Source organism: Rhinolophus ferrumequinum, chromosome 16 (genome assembly GCF_004115265.2).
Source record: "Rhinolophus ferrumequinum isolate MPI-CBG mRhiFer1 chromosome 16, mRhiFer1_v1.p, whole genome shotgun sequence".
In the NCBI taxonomy this organism is placed as follows: Eukaryota; Metazoa; Chordata; class Mammalia; order Chiroptera; family Rhinolophidae; genus Rhinolophus; species Rhinolophus ferrumequinum.
Genome location: NC_046299.1, coordinates 50,923,663 through 50,939,270, shown reverse-complemented (window position 1 = coordinate 50,939,270; position 15,608 = coordinate 50,923,663). Strand labels below are relative to the sequence as shown.

Below are 15,608 nucleotides of genomic sequence, written 5' to 3'. Positions count from 1 at the left end.
CTCAAATAGATACTAATTCTTATAGTGATGTCATTATGGTTAATTAATTGCCATACATAATACAAGTTATAAAATAGTTTACATAAAATCACTTCTGTTACCACAAACTCTTTAAAAATATTCTGATTGGCATTTTATTTTTCCCCATTTAATTTCTAAATTATAAAGAAAACAGTCCATATTTTAAAGAATAGGAATTCCAAGACTGATCAAGTAGAGATGGGTCGTTTATCCCAGTTTTCTGAATGGACAAATTCCAAGAGTATTTTCCAAATGCACTGGGCTAGATATTTTAAATGGTGATATGTACAGTGGGTATACAATAAGTATTTTTGCTTTCATTTGTAATTAAAACAATTAAGGAAAATTAACTCTTCCTTTACTTAGTATTTAACCTATGTTTTTGGGTCCTCAATTCATTTTCTTACCTGGTTGAGATCAACAAGCTTTTATGATTTTGTCTACTTTAATTCCTTAGATTCATCAGTGTCCTTTCACATTAATAACTGTTTTGGATAAAATTTACCATTTCTAAATCATGTATACTGCTAAAAGGTTGTTTCAGGAATGATTATTCAGATTGACTTTATTGTAGAAGAAGTAAAAATAGAAGGGGTGGGGCATTATTGTTCTAAATATTCTTTAGGTAAAGTGGAGAATTGGCAATATTGTCCTCTGCAGTTTGTGTCCTGGTTTTCAGTGAGAGTGGTCTAGATAGTTTAAACCCAGAAATGAGCCAAAGGAATCTTTGACTGCAAAATGTATGACTAAATATGTTGAAATTTTCTAAGTGGGCCAGAGACAAGCTTTACCAAGAATGCATTTCTTATTTATATGACCTATGTGTATGTCCATATCATGGAATAATTAGTATTTATTGCCTGTAAGACCTCAGGTCTATCTCTTGATTTCTTCTCTAGTTGGTATCGGGGTTTGAAAAGATGCTCAGTAGCCTTTCTGTCTTTACTGGAGAATGCAGGCTGTTAGTACCTGAGGCAGATTTGAGTTCATGATAAACTGGACATAAATGGCTTTTTTAAAGGCTGTAGATGTTAATATCTTTAGATATGTGGAATACCAATGTTAGAATAGAAAGGAACTTCCTAGTAGACAAGAGGGGTCCTTTTAGGTTACCCACAAAGAATAGCTACAGAACTGTTCTACTTAGAGTAACTCGCCAAGTTTACTGCCCTTAAATTTCATTGTAGCCATACCAACTTTTGCAGCTTGTGCTTTGCGCTGTGAATCAGAAGCAACAGGAAAAGCATTGCTGACTCTTCTATAGAGTGTATCTTAGCGAACCAACTGGTGATGAGTATTATTTCAGTGAAGCATGAAAGTAAAGAATCTCCTATTTACTCCTCTGCTACAATTCTACCATCATAATTTCACCCTAGAGAATTCCCTTGTGATTGTGATGGATCTGATATAATAAACAAGTTGGAAGTTTCTAAGGCCATCAAAATACAAGATGGGTGATTAATGGAGTGCCCTTGCTTAGGTGCTGAGGTGTCTGTGTTTACAGTAGGTCTGTGTGTTCTGTGCTCTGAGCAATGTTGTCATAGTGCTGTGTGTAAACTGTGCTGTGTCAGAAATTGGGGGATTGGATGGGGCTCTAATACGGTACGATGTATGTTAAATTGTAAATGATGTAGTGTGGGGTACTGTGATATTTTAAGTGATCATTGCCTTTTCTGCTGTACAATATGACCCTTCTCATCTCTCTCATTCATTTTGCATGCCTCTGCTCACTTCTGTACAGCCACAGTTGAGGCTATTGAGGCTGAAAAAGGTACGATCAGAGTCCTTGCGCTGGGCAGAGATCTGTGGTGTGGGAGGGCATCAGAGAGGTCCTGTGGGTGTGTCTTACTCCTAGCTTGCACAGCCCAAGATGAATCAGACTCACTGACTCATCGAGTTGAAGTCACCTTCCTCTTTTTTTTAAATCACAAAGACTGATTTCATAGTGACAAGCTGGTTTTTCCCCTTGTATATTATAGTATAATATGCAACTAGCATTTAATGTTCCTGAATTCTTTAGAGTGCAGCATGTTATGCTATAATATCATAGCATTTAAAGTTGCATATAAAGATCTGATCTATGCCATATTTTGCATGATTCTGTGCTACTCAGATTATTTTTTTCCTAAGTGAAACCCCCTTTAGATAAAGGTTTGAATTTGTTTTTGCTCAGTTTCCAGTAATTCACTGAGAGTGCAGAAGCTGTCACTAGGATACATTTTTTTTCCTGTAGTTTGGGCTAGTGTTTGCTGATAGTATTGTATTCATGTATATCATGTATTGGCTTGATATTACACATTGCTAAATGCTTTGCTGCCCAACCATTTATTTGGTTCATATGCACAGACTCTGAGTCCTAGGATTCCACATTTTTAAAGCAACCAGATTGTAACCAGTAGTGTGGAAATCTATGCACATTTTAATAATGTAGAAGGCATCATTCCAGATGAAGTACATGAGAAACCATAACAATTGGAGGAGAATTGCCATTTATTTTGATTTGGGTTTCCAAAGGACATGCAGTGAATGGCCAGAGAATTAAAAACAACATCTCCTAAAATAAGAAGCTATAAGCACATTTTGCTACCAGCCAAACACAGATCTAACTCCTGGAGGCATTTCCCACCTTTCCATTTCATATTGGTGGTGATGGGGTGATGCTACCTTGACCTCCAAGATAGTTCTGAACTGCTAAATTTTAACTTCCCTTTACCTCTTCCTCCTCCAAAGTTCTTGGTACAGATTTGTATGTTGAGGATTAACCTTGTTTAGCCTCCTCACTTGCCCCCACTCTTGATGCTGTCTTACTGTGATAATCACTAGTAATGGTGATCTTGGGGTCTGAATTAGGCAATAACTGTGCAGTAGAAGTCAGACTAGGACCCTGAGGCCATTGCCTGGAGGTTGATTTTGGGGTCAGGGGAGGCTTGTTTTTGTGTTTGGGGTTTTTTTTAAAAGGCTATGCTAACACTATCATCTATGAAGCTATCATATTTATATTTAGGTTTAAATATTTCACATTTTAAGGGGAAGTCTGGAATGTGGATAGGATTCAGTTAAAGTAAGATTTAAATGTTGCTACATAGAGCTAATTTCATTCTTCTTAAAAATCATTAATTATGTTTTTGAAATCTCAGAAATGTTTTTCAATTACTGACTTATCAAATTTGCATTTTGTTAAGCAATACGAGGATTCTCTCCACCACATAGAATCTGCAGTTTTGAAGAGGCAAAGGGTTTGGATAGGATCAATGAGAGAATGCCACCCCGGAAAGATGCTGTACAGCAAGATGGTTTCAATTCTCTGAACACCGCACATGCCACAGAGAACCACGGGACTGGCAACCATAGTGCCCAGTGACCCACGGCTTCCCAGGGACTCTCACATCTCGGGCCCCAAATGGACAGATCACCCGAGGAGCTGGAGGGGTCGGCCAAGCTGACTGTAAATGTCACAGTCCCTCTGGAGAAACCATTGTGCTTTTGAGACCCCAGCCCCCTTCCTGGATGGAGGCTTGAGGGCCCTGGGACATCTTGTGCTATCTGATCAGATTGGGTCATCGCTGCCAAAGTGGGGAGCAGTGAGCAAGGGGCTTGGGGCAATTTCCAGTGGAGGGCAACTGCACCTCCAGTTATGCTTGTGGTTCACACATTTAAGTTTACAAATGAGATTTCTTTTTCCCCTCAGTAGAATTAGATTTTGTTTTTCAGCCATGACTTCAAATGTAAGCCTAAGAGCTAACATGGACTTTTTTCCCCCCTATGAAATGTCTTTAAAGGATGAATTAGCATGGTCTTAAAATACATTTCTGAGGTTACTAAGCTGTATCTTGAATTACGGGCAAAATGCTGAGAAACCGAGTTGGCGTTTATACAAAATGCAGAACCTCAGGTCTGTATTCTTAAATGTGGCTAATTCTGTAATATAGTCTTGGTATTTTTCAACTATGAATGCATCACCTATTTCTAGGAAGACTCTGTTACTTGAACACAAATCCAAAAACTAATTTAGAATCTTTTTGCCCAGGTCTTTTGAGATTTACACCCCAGAGATTTAAAAAGAAAACCTCTAAAATTTCAAAATTATGAAGAATTACAGAATTACTCATTTAAGATACTTTAACAGAAGTTTGTACATTGTCAAAGTAAATTTTAATTCAAATCATGTCTGTAAAACTTGACGTATTTTGTGTATGCATGTTTTCATTTTGCAAATATTTAATATATAGACCTATGATGTACAGGTACGACATGTATAGGTTACCTAGATATTATGAGAAATTTTAGTTTATCGTGAGTACTCAAGTTGCTTAAATAGCCACCAGGATGATTTGCTGCTGGCTTTCTATCATTTCTATGTTTTGATGCAAAGGAAATTTGAAAATGTTCTGGAAGTGTTTTTGATTAAGCAATGCAACATAGAAGAAACAATGGTTCTGTTCAATCATTCAGTTGTTAGTGGAAGCATAAAAGTCAAGACTGCATGTTGAACACTTTCTTTTGATAGTTACAGAACTGCTTGGTTAAACTAAATGGAACCATGTGCTAATTTTTCACAATTATTGACCTGTATTGATTGCCACTGTAGTTTGGTATTTCTCTTTACTCTGGTGGCCTGCTTCCCTCATGCCCTGGAATACAACTCAGAGCTCCAGGCAGCGGAACCATCTATTGTTTTGTTTGCCAGAAAGTGCACCCTGTATGGTCTCCTGTCTAAGTTGGAAATATTATGCATGTGCAGGACTATTCGAGTATTTTATAAACATTAGCACACAATAAATTCCATGCATGGGCCGCTGCTCCTATCTCTGTGTTGGGTTTTATTTGGAAGATGTAGTCTGATTTGACCTCATGCAAATCAGAAAATCCTGGTAACGGAACTGGGATATATCCTTCAGAGATTATGTCCTGGATAGTTCAATGTAATTTGGTTAATTAAATTCTGTGTTCATAAATTTATCTTTTTTTTTTTTTAAATTGTGGTTACTCTTGTTTTACGTGAGCATTAGTTAGCACTTGAGGACTGGGTGCCTGTTTTAGGCCTCCTAAATCTTAATATTTAAAATCACTGTTTCACTTAACTTTTAATTGAAAGAAAATGTTATTGTCTAGAATTTTGTTACAGTAGTATTGGAAATTTATTGAGTGTTTTAACAATAAGAAAAAAAGATACTAGTGATAGTGCATTTTCCTGACATCATATTTCTTTATTTTTTTGCCATGATCAAAATAAGTATAGAATTTTGCAAATTGAGGGAAATTACGATATTTCTCAACATTTTATAATAATATAATCATATAGCAACTTTAATTACAGTTTTCAACAATTCTTATAACGATACACATTATAAAGTATTCATTTAACTTGAAATGTATATACTTGCCTAATTCCCGGTAACAAACAGAACTCAAATTATTGATTGTTACACTTTCTACTTGTTGTAATATTAACTTGCATACCGGTCTGTGAGCTGCCTTTAAAGTTATTATGCACAGTGCATACCTTAAAGATTCTTTTTGATGTTACTGTTTTCTGAAAACTATGCATCTCTAAATTAGCTTAACTAGTACATCAGGTACCAGGAACTTCCTTAGCCCTGAGGTCCATCACTAGGGTTATATTGTGTTCGTAGGAATCATGGGTAAATGTAAAGCATCATTAGCAAACTAAGAATTTTATGTTGATGGGTAAAAATAAAAAAGGAGAAAGTAATAAAAAGGAACAGAACTGAGAAAAAGTGGTATACATGAGGAGTGAGAGAATATCACCCAATGCCTCGCAGACCACACTTCCTACCTGTTGAATAAGGAACCTCTTTCTTCTAGTCTTTCTTTATAACTTTCACAACGAACCATACAAGTATTTTTAAGTTTGGTGTTTTTTTTTGTGTAACCCATGATGAGTGCAATTCGGGTCTATTAGAGCAAACAGTAGAGATGGTAAAATATAAATTACTATTCAATATCAATTTTTTTCTATATATTCAAACATGATACTTCTGAGTTAGAAAAGATAATCTCTGACTTCTTGTACCTTCGGTAGTTCAGCCATTATTAAAAGAACTCAAAACCTTTCAATGTTCTGCCAGTTAACATTTGAAAGTGGCCTGAAACCTTTGCTTAAAATGAATCACCCCATCTTATTCAGGATTTTTGCCCATTGCAACTGATTTTCCTTTGTTCACAGCTGTTCTACACAATCTTATGTAATGTTCTGTTGCATCCTTAACACTTTTCTTCCACCTCCCCTGCTTGTAATTTGTGCTCTATATAGTTCGGGGTTCTTTTGGAATCCATTCTCTGCCTCTGTTCATGTGTATATTTGATTTGCCACATTCCAGGACCTCATTGCAAGTCATTCTGCTGTCCAGTGTGACGGAAGCAGGTAAGTGACATAGCTGGCGCCAGATGGAAGCAGAAAATCGGAGCTTGCAGTCATATAGGACCAGTGCCCTAGGTTCTGGAGCTTGATAACTCTAAGTGAAAATGAGAGCTAGGAATGTGGAATTCCCTGGATTGGCATCCATTCTAGGAAGGAATCAGATGTTTGAGTTGATTCTTATTTTCTGTTCCTAGAAATAGTATGCATCTTTAGTCATTAATATTTTGGTCTTGCTTACTTTCATATTCCAGAAATAGTTACAGTAGTCCCCCCTTGTCCATGGTTTCGCTTTCCATGGTTTCAGTCAATTGTGGCCCGAAAATATTAAATGGAAAATTCCAGAAATAATTCCTAAGTTTTAAACTGCATGCCATTCTGAGTAGCATGATGAAAACTCATGCTATCCGCTCCATCCCACCCAGGACATGAATCATCCGTTGGTCCAGTATATCCACACTGTATATGCTCCCACTGGTCACTTAACAGCCTTCTCGGATATCAGATCAGCTGTCAAGGTATCACAGTACTTGTTCAAGTAACCCTTATTTTCCTTAATAATGCCACATTCACATAACTTTATTACAGTATATTGCTATAATTTATTAGTTATTGTTAATCTCTTACTATGCCTAATTTATAAATTATCATAGGGATGTATGTATAGAAAAAACATGGTATATGTAGGGTTCGGTCCTGTCGGAAGTTTCAGGCATCCACTGGGGGTCTGTCTTGGAACATATCCCCGGTGGATAAGGGCAACTACTCTATTTCTCTTTTGAAATAAACAAGTGGAATGTCCCTGATGACATTCACTCAGAAAGTGCCTTGCTCTCCTTTCAGGGAAAGGGAATTGTACAAATTAATTCTGGATGTTTCCCCTAAAATTGATTTCCTTTCCTACCATGAAATGACCGTTTCTATTCTTTCTTGGGTATTATATTTGTACTTAAGCCTAGATTCGTCATTGTTGAGATATACTTGAGCAGTTTGTTATTCTAAAAAGGACTTTGGACTTGGGGAAACTCATCCTGGCTCTACACTGAAATCCAGAAATCCAGGGGTTCCTGTTCTTCTGGGCTGGTGCTTACCTTTTCCAACCAAAGCTTGATTTCTGAAGAAATCCCAAGGGTTTTTTCCTGACACTGTAGCCTGAGAGCAGAAATGCTGCCGTGGTGAGAGGTCCAAGAAGCAGTAGGTTTCATCTTTCCTCAGTCTGCCTGGCCTTTGGTGAGATTGGGAGTGTTGACAGAGTTCTGAGCCTTCTTGGCAGAGAAGGAAGGTCAGCAAGAGAGAAGTTCATGGACAAGAGACCTGGTCCCTACTTACCTCGTTACGGAGAATTAAGCGTGTCTGTCTGGTTGGCAGGGCACACCTAACCACAGCGTCCCAGCATTTCAGCAGTTTGCAAAGGAAGGTGATATGAAGGGACAGCTGCAAGTCAGCCACAACTTAGATCTGAAGAGATCAAGCATTCACTTCACTTGGAAGAAATAGAGAAGGAAGGAAGCCGAGGGCTTAGCAGGGTAAGTTACTTTTCCATCAGCCAGTTTGCTTGCATAGATTATAGTTGAGGAAAGTATTTAACACTCCAGGGAGTGTTAATCACTGATTAAGCTTCTGAATGTGGTTGTAAGAGGATGTGCCTAATGGATTTCTCCTTTTCTCTTTTTCTTTCTCAACCCCTTTGAGGGTCCCCAATGACTAGGCTTTACTCCCCTTCTCTTCCCTTCTTCTCCAAAGATGTTTTGTATTTGCTGGTGAATTAGAGAAAATTAGATGTGCCTTCCTGGTCAGGACACAGGATGACTGTGGTTTAGGTAAAACTTAAGGCTTTTGGTGGAAGGAGGGAGAAAGGTGGGAGACGTAGGTCCAGGAATAGGCCAGTAACTTAGAGGATTTGGAGGTGAAGGATAGGAGTTTCTCTAGGCTATCCAGTTCATGTCTCCTCTCTGCTCCAGTCCTTCCTGTTGGTGTTTTATATGCTGGGAATAAATTAGAGCCCAAGTCACTAGGGGTGGCTAGAAAAACGTTAAAATGATTCCCTTTCTAGGTAGGGTAGACCCTGAACTCTGGAAAATTCTGGAAGCTTACTATAGATAATTTTTGCCAACTTCTCCTTTGTCCCCTCGGTTTTTTGCCTTCATTTCTCTGTCCCCTCCCCCACCTTGACCTTGGAGGGGATTCTAGGGCTCATTGTAGCAAATTTAGAACCAGGGAAACTGGGTCTGGGATAGAGGTACACAAATTCAGACATGAGCCTGATGATATATGTAGGTGCAAGTGCAAAGACCCAGCTCCTTCGTCTGACCTTCTTACTACCCTGCCAGCAAATTAACTCATTTGTATCATGAACCCACTCTAGACGCAGGAAACTAGGACATCAGGGCTTTCACCAGCACCACTTCTCCCCAAGCTGCGTGACTTGACTTCCAGCCAGTTCAACCAACTCCCAGAGAGCCAAGAGTTAATCTTCCGTTGGAGGAAGACCTATCTTGGGCAAGGCAGATAAGTAAGGCTGTACCTTTCTGGCCTTACTGGACTCCCACTGCAGCATAAGGACTTTTGACTCAATATCAGGGAGATATTTATTATTACTCCTGGGATTTAAGACTCTTGAGTTGTCTCAAAGATACTGTCCCTCCCTACCTAAATAAAAGATGAGTCCATTCTTTCCAGGTTTAAGGTGTTATCTTGCCTGAGGGGGCTGGGTAGATAGAGCAGATACATGTTTCTCGAAATGCAATGATTATGGAAATATGAGGAGAATGTGTGGTGATTAAAAATGGAGGAAAGAAGAGTCATGTCACTTGTTGGAAATGGGGTCCAAACGTGTGAAGGCAACAATTCCATCCACCCTTTTGTAAAGGGACGTGACTCTTAAATCCTAAAATATCATTAAGTCTAATTTCTTCTTTATTGGTGGGAATTTAGAAGGTATGGTATGCATATGAGCTTAGCTAACTCGGTTCTGTGCAGTGAAACTATCCATTGATTTGTGGGATGAGGGGAGAGATGAAAGCGGTGGAATGAAAGGATGAGGAGAAAGAAAGTACAAAGGAAATTACAAATTTGTTCCTCCGTTAACTTGAGGAGAGGGCTTTGCAAGAGCCATGTTGTAACAGAATGGATATTAGCTGGATGATTCCGGGAGGGTTTGTTTTACCACCTACATCTTAGCTGAATGATAATTCTGGAGTTTTTTTGTAACAAATCTGATCCAGAAGGATTATATGTCAGAATATTTTTGTCACAAAATATGATCCCTGATTTGGACTTTAATAGTTACCTCATTCACAGTAAAACCAACCACTATCAGTATATTTATCCTTATTTCCCTGTCCCCAGAGGCAGTGAATCTGGGGATTAATAACGTATTAGCTTCTCCATCTTTATGGATACCTTTTTTTTTTTTAAATTGAGGTCTTGAAATTGATAGGTCTTTGAAATTCACATTAACAAAATCCTTTTAAAGTGAGCAATTAAATGTCGTTTAGTACATTCACATTGTTGTGTGGAACCACCACTTCTGTCTAGTTCCAAAACATTTTCATCACCCCAAAAGAAAACTCCATAACCATTAGTCAGTTACTCCCCATTCCCTCTTCCACCCAGCCCTGGCAACCATGAATCTGCTTTCTATCTCTAGATTTACCTATTATTGGTATCTCATACAAATGAAATCATATAATGTGACCCGTCTGTGTCTGGCTTCTTTTACTTAGCATAATATTTTTGAAGTTCATCCATGTTGTAGCCTATATGAGTACTTCATTCCTTTTTGCGGCTGAATAATCCATTATATACATACCAAAATTTATTTATTCATCTGTTAGTGGACTTTTGGGTTCTTCTTTTTGGCTATTGTGATTAGTGGTGCTATGAACATTTGTATATACGCATTTGTTCAAGTCCCTGTTTCCAATTATTGTGGGTATATACCTTGAAGTGAAATTGCTGAGTCATATGGTCATTCTCTGTTTAACTTTTTGCAGAGTGGTCATACTGGTTTTCATAGTGGCTGTACCATTTTACTTTTCTACCATCAGTACACAAAGGTTGCAATTTTTCCACATCCTTACCAACACTTGTTATTTTTATTTTATTTTTTTTATAATAGCCATCCTAAAGGATGTAAAGTGATACCATGTGGTTTTGATTTGCATTTTCCTAATGATTAGTGATGTTGAACATCTTTTCATGTGCTTTTTGGCAATTTGTATATTTTCTTTGGAGAAATGTCTGTTCAAGTCTTTTACCCATTTTTTAATTGACTTGTTTGGTGGTGTTGAGTTTTGGGAGTTATTCATGTGTTCAGGATATTAATCTCTTATATATGATTTGCAAATTCTTTCTTCCATTCTGTGGATTTTGATTTTACTCTGTCCTTCGATGCACAAAAGTTTTTAATTTTGATGGTCCAACTTATCAGTTTTTCCTTTGTTGCCTGTACTTTTGGTGTCACATCCAAGAATTTGCCTAATCCAGTATCATGAAGCTCTCTCCCTATGTGCTTTTCTAAGACTTTGTAGTTTTAGCTCTTATGGTTAGGTTTAGACTCAATAATCAGGCTCAAGCCATTTTGTTTCATTAATTCTCAGAATGTTCCCGTCGACATTTCTGTGTTCAAGCTCTTTTCTGTCTAGAATTCCTTTTTTCCTATCTCCTTGTATTCAAAATATTACCATCTTTTATGGTCCAGCTGCTCCCTGCTTCATAAAGTCTTTCTATAGCTCATCAACTAAAGAGACTTTCTTCTTCTATTTCCCAATAGTGCTTTAGTTTCACTTTTCTTATAGGATTGATATGTTGTCTTACACTATAGTTTACATTTAATCTCTAAGACATTTAGATGTGAAGTATATTTTTCATAACTTTTTCCATTTAGTGTTTTGTGAATGATTTTATGTTTATAACTAAATATTTATTGATTGAATGGATGTTTTTACTTTGCCCAATGCAGTCCCTTTTGTTTACTCAGCCCTTGTGGAAGGAATGAGAGAAGATAAACCAGGAAAGGAGGACATCACAGAGTTCCTGATAGGTAGTGGGTGGGTGTAGACTTAGTTCTACTTCAAAACTCACCTCTTTAGGAAATTTTTCTCATAATTTGCCTAACTTACGTTGACTGTATAACTCTTAGCATTGTGGTGCCCATTTTGTATTGTATTTAAATTCTATTTCTTGGCGTATTATGTATAAATGTGATGATAGGTCTTTTAAAATGAATGTTACTTTGCCAACTAGATTAGATTGACTAATTCTCCAATTAGATGGTAGTTTGGGGCAGCCAAAACTTCTGTTGTTTTTTCCTCTGTTTTAAATTGATTTTTAAAATACACTAATAATATATGAATATGCTCTTTGTATAAAAAAGTCAAACATTACAATTATCTAAAGTCCCCTTTGATCAACTCAGTATCCCTCTGAGTTAATCACTGTTAATCGGTTTTATGAGCCCTGCCAGACCTTTTTCTATGTATTGCTTACATACATATTTTTATTATATATCGAACTTCATACGTAATTATCTCCCCTCTGTTTTTCACAACTGCCTGTAGTGATCAATGATCAGTAGATACGAAATCTTTACTGATACCTGGGTCTAAAAGACCGGAATGAGAAGTGAAAGATCAAACATGTGAAAACATGTCATACGTATCCAGCTTGCAAAATTCCATTCCATATCTTGTTTACATATGTAGTCCCCAGGTATCATTGGACAGGCCATGGCTCCACGTCCCCGGCGACGAAGGCACAAGAAGTCCCGCTCTTCGGTGGCTCCCATGGTTGAGACCCCTGTGCCTCTGACTGTCTCAAAACCTGGCCCTAGCATTGATGCACTTGGCTTCCACTCCTTGGAGAATAACGTTCCTGGCCTACCCCAGCTGATTCTTCAAAAACTGAACATGAAAAGCTATGAAGAATACAAGTGAGTGACTAACTGTGGGAGAGCTATACATTGTTTCTGGATAGAAGTGATTTCAAAAGGTGGAGAGGGAGTCTAACTTGGGGATTATGGAGTATTTGCAATGAGGGATTTTCTCATCCTCAATTTTGCCAGTTTTACTACTGTAGAAATTTAAGAAATATAATTTGCTTATGTGAGAAATGATGGGAGTAGGTGAAAATATGTAGAAGGCAAGGTTGGGGTCATGGCAGATTTTGGAGATATTCTTTTTCCTATTGCCACTCCTCCATGCTGTCTCTACAGGTTGGTGATAGATGGGGGTACTCCTGTATCAGATTTTGGATTTCGATGCCCTCAAGAAATGTTCCAGAAGATGGAGGACACATTCCGATTCTGTGCTCACTGTAAAGCACTCCCTAGTGGCCTTTCAGACTCCAAGGTCCTCCGGCACTGCAAGAGGTGACTAGTCAGTGGATAATAGGGGAGACATCCAAGAAATGATCCGGTTCTAAGACCTCGTTGTGGGAGGAAAGGTCTGAGAGCTTTCAGAATAACTTATGGCCCACTCCTCACCCAGGCCACAGAGAGATTAGAAAAGGGTTGGATTCCTGCTTATTTTTGCTGTTATGGGGTGGTTAGGCAGAGACCACAGTACAATTCTCTCTACCTTCCTCCTCTTCAGTCCTAAAAGGGTAAGAACACAATCTGTTCTGGGAAGGTTGGGGTTGAGCCATAACCTTGATCAGAGGGCAGCCACAAACACCTGGTGTTATTTTTTTCTGTAAGGGGTAGAAGAAGTGAGTTGTGGCTGGTAGAGACTGAGGTGTCACTCAGACCCAAAAGAAAAGTTACATTCCATATCTCTCCTGCCTCTCCTGCTTAAAGAAATCCCCAGATTTGGGGCATTTGCCGTCATTTCTCTCCCTACCTTCTTTATCCAGTAATCTTTCTTCTTAGGTGCAGGACTGTCAATTCCCTTCCCCAGATATCCCCCAATCACCTTTGAGGTATAGGAACATCTCTTTCTGGGCTCATTCTCTCAGGTGCAGAAATGTCTATTACTGTGGTCCAGAGTGTCAGAGGACAGACTGGCCAGCACACAGGAGAGTCTGTCAAGAGCTGCGTCTCGTAGCTGTGGACCGTCTCATGGAGTGGCTTCTGGTCACAGGTGGAGTGGTGGTATTGGGAACCTCTGCCATAATGGTCAAAGGTGGTCATACTTGGAGACAGATATGAAAGCATGTTGTTATGAGGAAAGGAGGAGGAGCTGAGTGGAACAGGGTTGTGGGCTATTCCTGGTCACAGGTTGGGAGAGTGAACAGAGAGGGAATATTGAAGCCAGGGAAGGATTTGGTCACTTCTTGTTCCTTGTTCCCTGCAGGTGATTTTGTCCTACCCTCGGGACATTGGTCATGGCCGACGGAAGTTGTGCAGGGCTGGGACACCTGGTTTTCTATGCGGCATTTACAGCTAGATGCTACACTGGATGCTGTGCTGGGTAGTCATGCCATGGCCACCCTGTGGGCCAGTGTAGGACGGCCAAGGCCAGACCCAGATGTCCTGAAGGACTCTTTGAAGCGACTGCTGACAGATGCCCTGTCACGGCCCTTGACACTGGGCCTTGGGCTTCGGGCTTTGGGCATAAATGTTAAGAAGACTGGAGGAAGCACCATTCATGTAGTTGGTGCTTCCCATGTGGAGACATTCCTCACTCGCTCCGGGGACTATGATGAGCTTGGTTACATGTTTCCTGGACACTGTGGCTTCCGTATAATCATGGTGGGTGTAGATGTAGCTGCCGGCTTTTCAAAGAACACCTCAGCTTCCCCCCTGGAACCTGGCACAGTTCAGCTTAGTGGCCATAGGGGCCTCTATCATAACTTCTGGGAGGCGCAGGTAGAGACGGGGCAGAGCGCCCGTCCAGACTTGGTGGCGGCATTCCATCCAGGTGAGAGTCATTGGTTCAGGAGAATACTGGGTGGGTCCTCTGGGCGTTTTCCATCCTGACTCTTTTATCTTTGGAATCCCATTCATTTGGCCAGGTAAACACAGTGTGATGAGGACCTTGTTGATCATTAGCCATATGTGTTACACCTGGGTTCAGAATTTTCTACTGAAGAACCTGGGGTGGGTGATAGTGGTAAAGGAGCATTAGCAGTTAGCAAGGTGAGGGTCAGGGTAGACACAAGCGGAGAATTATCTTGCTTAGGGTCTACCGCAGCCTTTCCCCTCTCTATTCCCATCTCAATTATTTTTTTCCCTTCTCAATTTTTGTTCCTTAGGTTTCCATGCTTCTCCGGACTTGATGGAGGCTTGGGTGCCCACCCTTCTGCTACTTCGTGATTATGAGATCCCTACTTTGATTACTGTTTACAGGTTTCGATCTTTTCTTATTTGTGATATCTCCCCGACTTATTCACACCTCTATATAGATGAGCTTATTGCTCTCCCCCTTGCCCATCTTCTGCCTTCTGGTGAGGAATTTCTTCCTTCCCACAATTGGCTTTCACATCCCCTTGGAGCAAAAGCTTGTTATGTTAGTTAATCTGGTGATTCGTGAGACATTTGGGAGGGAGGGATAGTCCTTGCCTCGTGTAGTCTTAGGTAATTTTGGGGCTTGATGAGTCCAGGAATGTCAAGTTCTGAGCTATTCCCATCTCCCTCATAATCAGCAGAACAATTTTTCTTATCTGTCTCCCATAGCCAACAGGAGCTGGCAGCCTCTTTGCAGATTCTGGTGGACCTGGATACACACATCACTGCCTATGGAGCTAACCCTTTCACGTCCCTCAAACCTGAACAGGTCTATTCCAACCCCAACAAGCAGCCAGTATACAGCAGTGCCTACTATATCATGTTTCTTGGAAGCTGCTGCCAGCTGGGTCAGGGGCAATTAGAAGAGAAAGTAGATGGTGGGCTTTAAATAGCTGGGCGGGGTTCTGACTGGATGCCTAGAGAAGAGGGAGGTTGTGATGAAAGTACCCTCCCTGCTGATGCCAGTTTGTCACCAACTTTGAAACCCACATTCACTTGTCCAGGTAAAGGTTCCAAGCTGAATGGCAGCTCCCTATGTGATGTGACTCATTTCCAAGAGCTTAGCTGCTAATAGCTTCTAGAGACAGGATTCTCTCTACCTAATGTGTGGCGAGAGGCTTTGCTGTCAGGCTTTCCAGAGCCTGTAGTTCCTAACAGTTTCCTTTGTGAGAAAGTTACACCTTTTGACTCGAACCAGATCACACCGAGGAGAAGAACCAGATCTCACCGAGGAGAAGAACGACACCTTATTCCGAAAAAGAC

General features: G+C 39.8%; 2 protein-coding genes across 3 annotated transcripts in view; both read left to right on the top strand.

The window, feature by feature from the left end:
* The window catches only part of PPP3CB (protein phosphatase 3 catalytic subunit beta), a 44,176-nt gene extending 39,350 nt beyond the window's left edge, over nucleotides 1–4,826 (top strand). The window contains 2 exon segments of the mRNA XM_033130383.1: nucleotides 1,763–1,792; nucleotides 3,204–4,826. Of these exon segments, the coding sequence (XP_032986274.1) occupies nucleotides 1,763–1,792; nucleotides 3,204–3,382 (209 nt within the window). The 3' untranslated portion in view covers nucleotides 3,383–4,826.
* Nucleotides 4,827–7,328: 2,502 nt separating this feature from the next.
* On the top strand, nucleotides 7,329–15,600 carry MSS51 (MSS51 mitochondrial translational activator). 2 transcript variants are annotated; one of them, XM_033129715.1, is made up of 7 exons: nucleotides 7,329–7,926; nucleotides 12,106–12,332; nucleotides 12,615–12,770; nucleotides 13,355–13,479; nucleotides 13,693–14,259; nucleotides 14,594–14,687; nucleotides 15,015–15,600. In XM_033129715.1, the coding sequence occupies exons 2-7, from the start codon at nucleotides 12,130–12,132 to the stop codon at nucleotides 15,232–15,234; spliced, it is 1,365 nt and encodes a 454-aa protein (XP_032985606.1). In that variant the 5' UTR covers nucleotides 7,329–7,926; nucleotides 12,106–12,129; the 3' UTR covers nucleotides 15,235–15,600. The 2 variants fall into 2 exon arrangements, with proteins under 2 accessions (XP_032985606.1, XP_032985607.1); XM_033129716.1 differs by lacking the exon at nucleotides 7,329–7,926 and having other exon boundaries at nucleotides 11,231–12,332.
* Nucleotides 15,601–15,608: the final 8 nt, after the last annotated feature.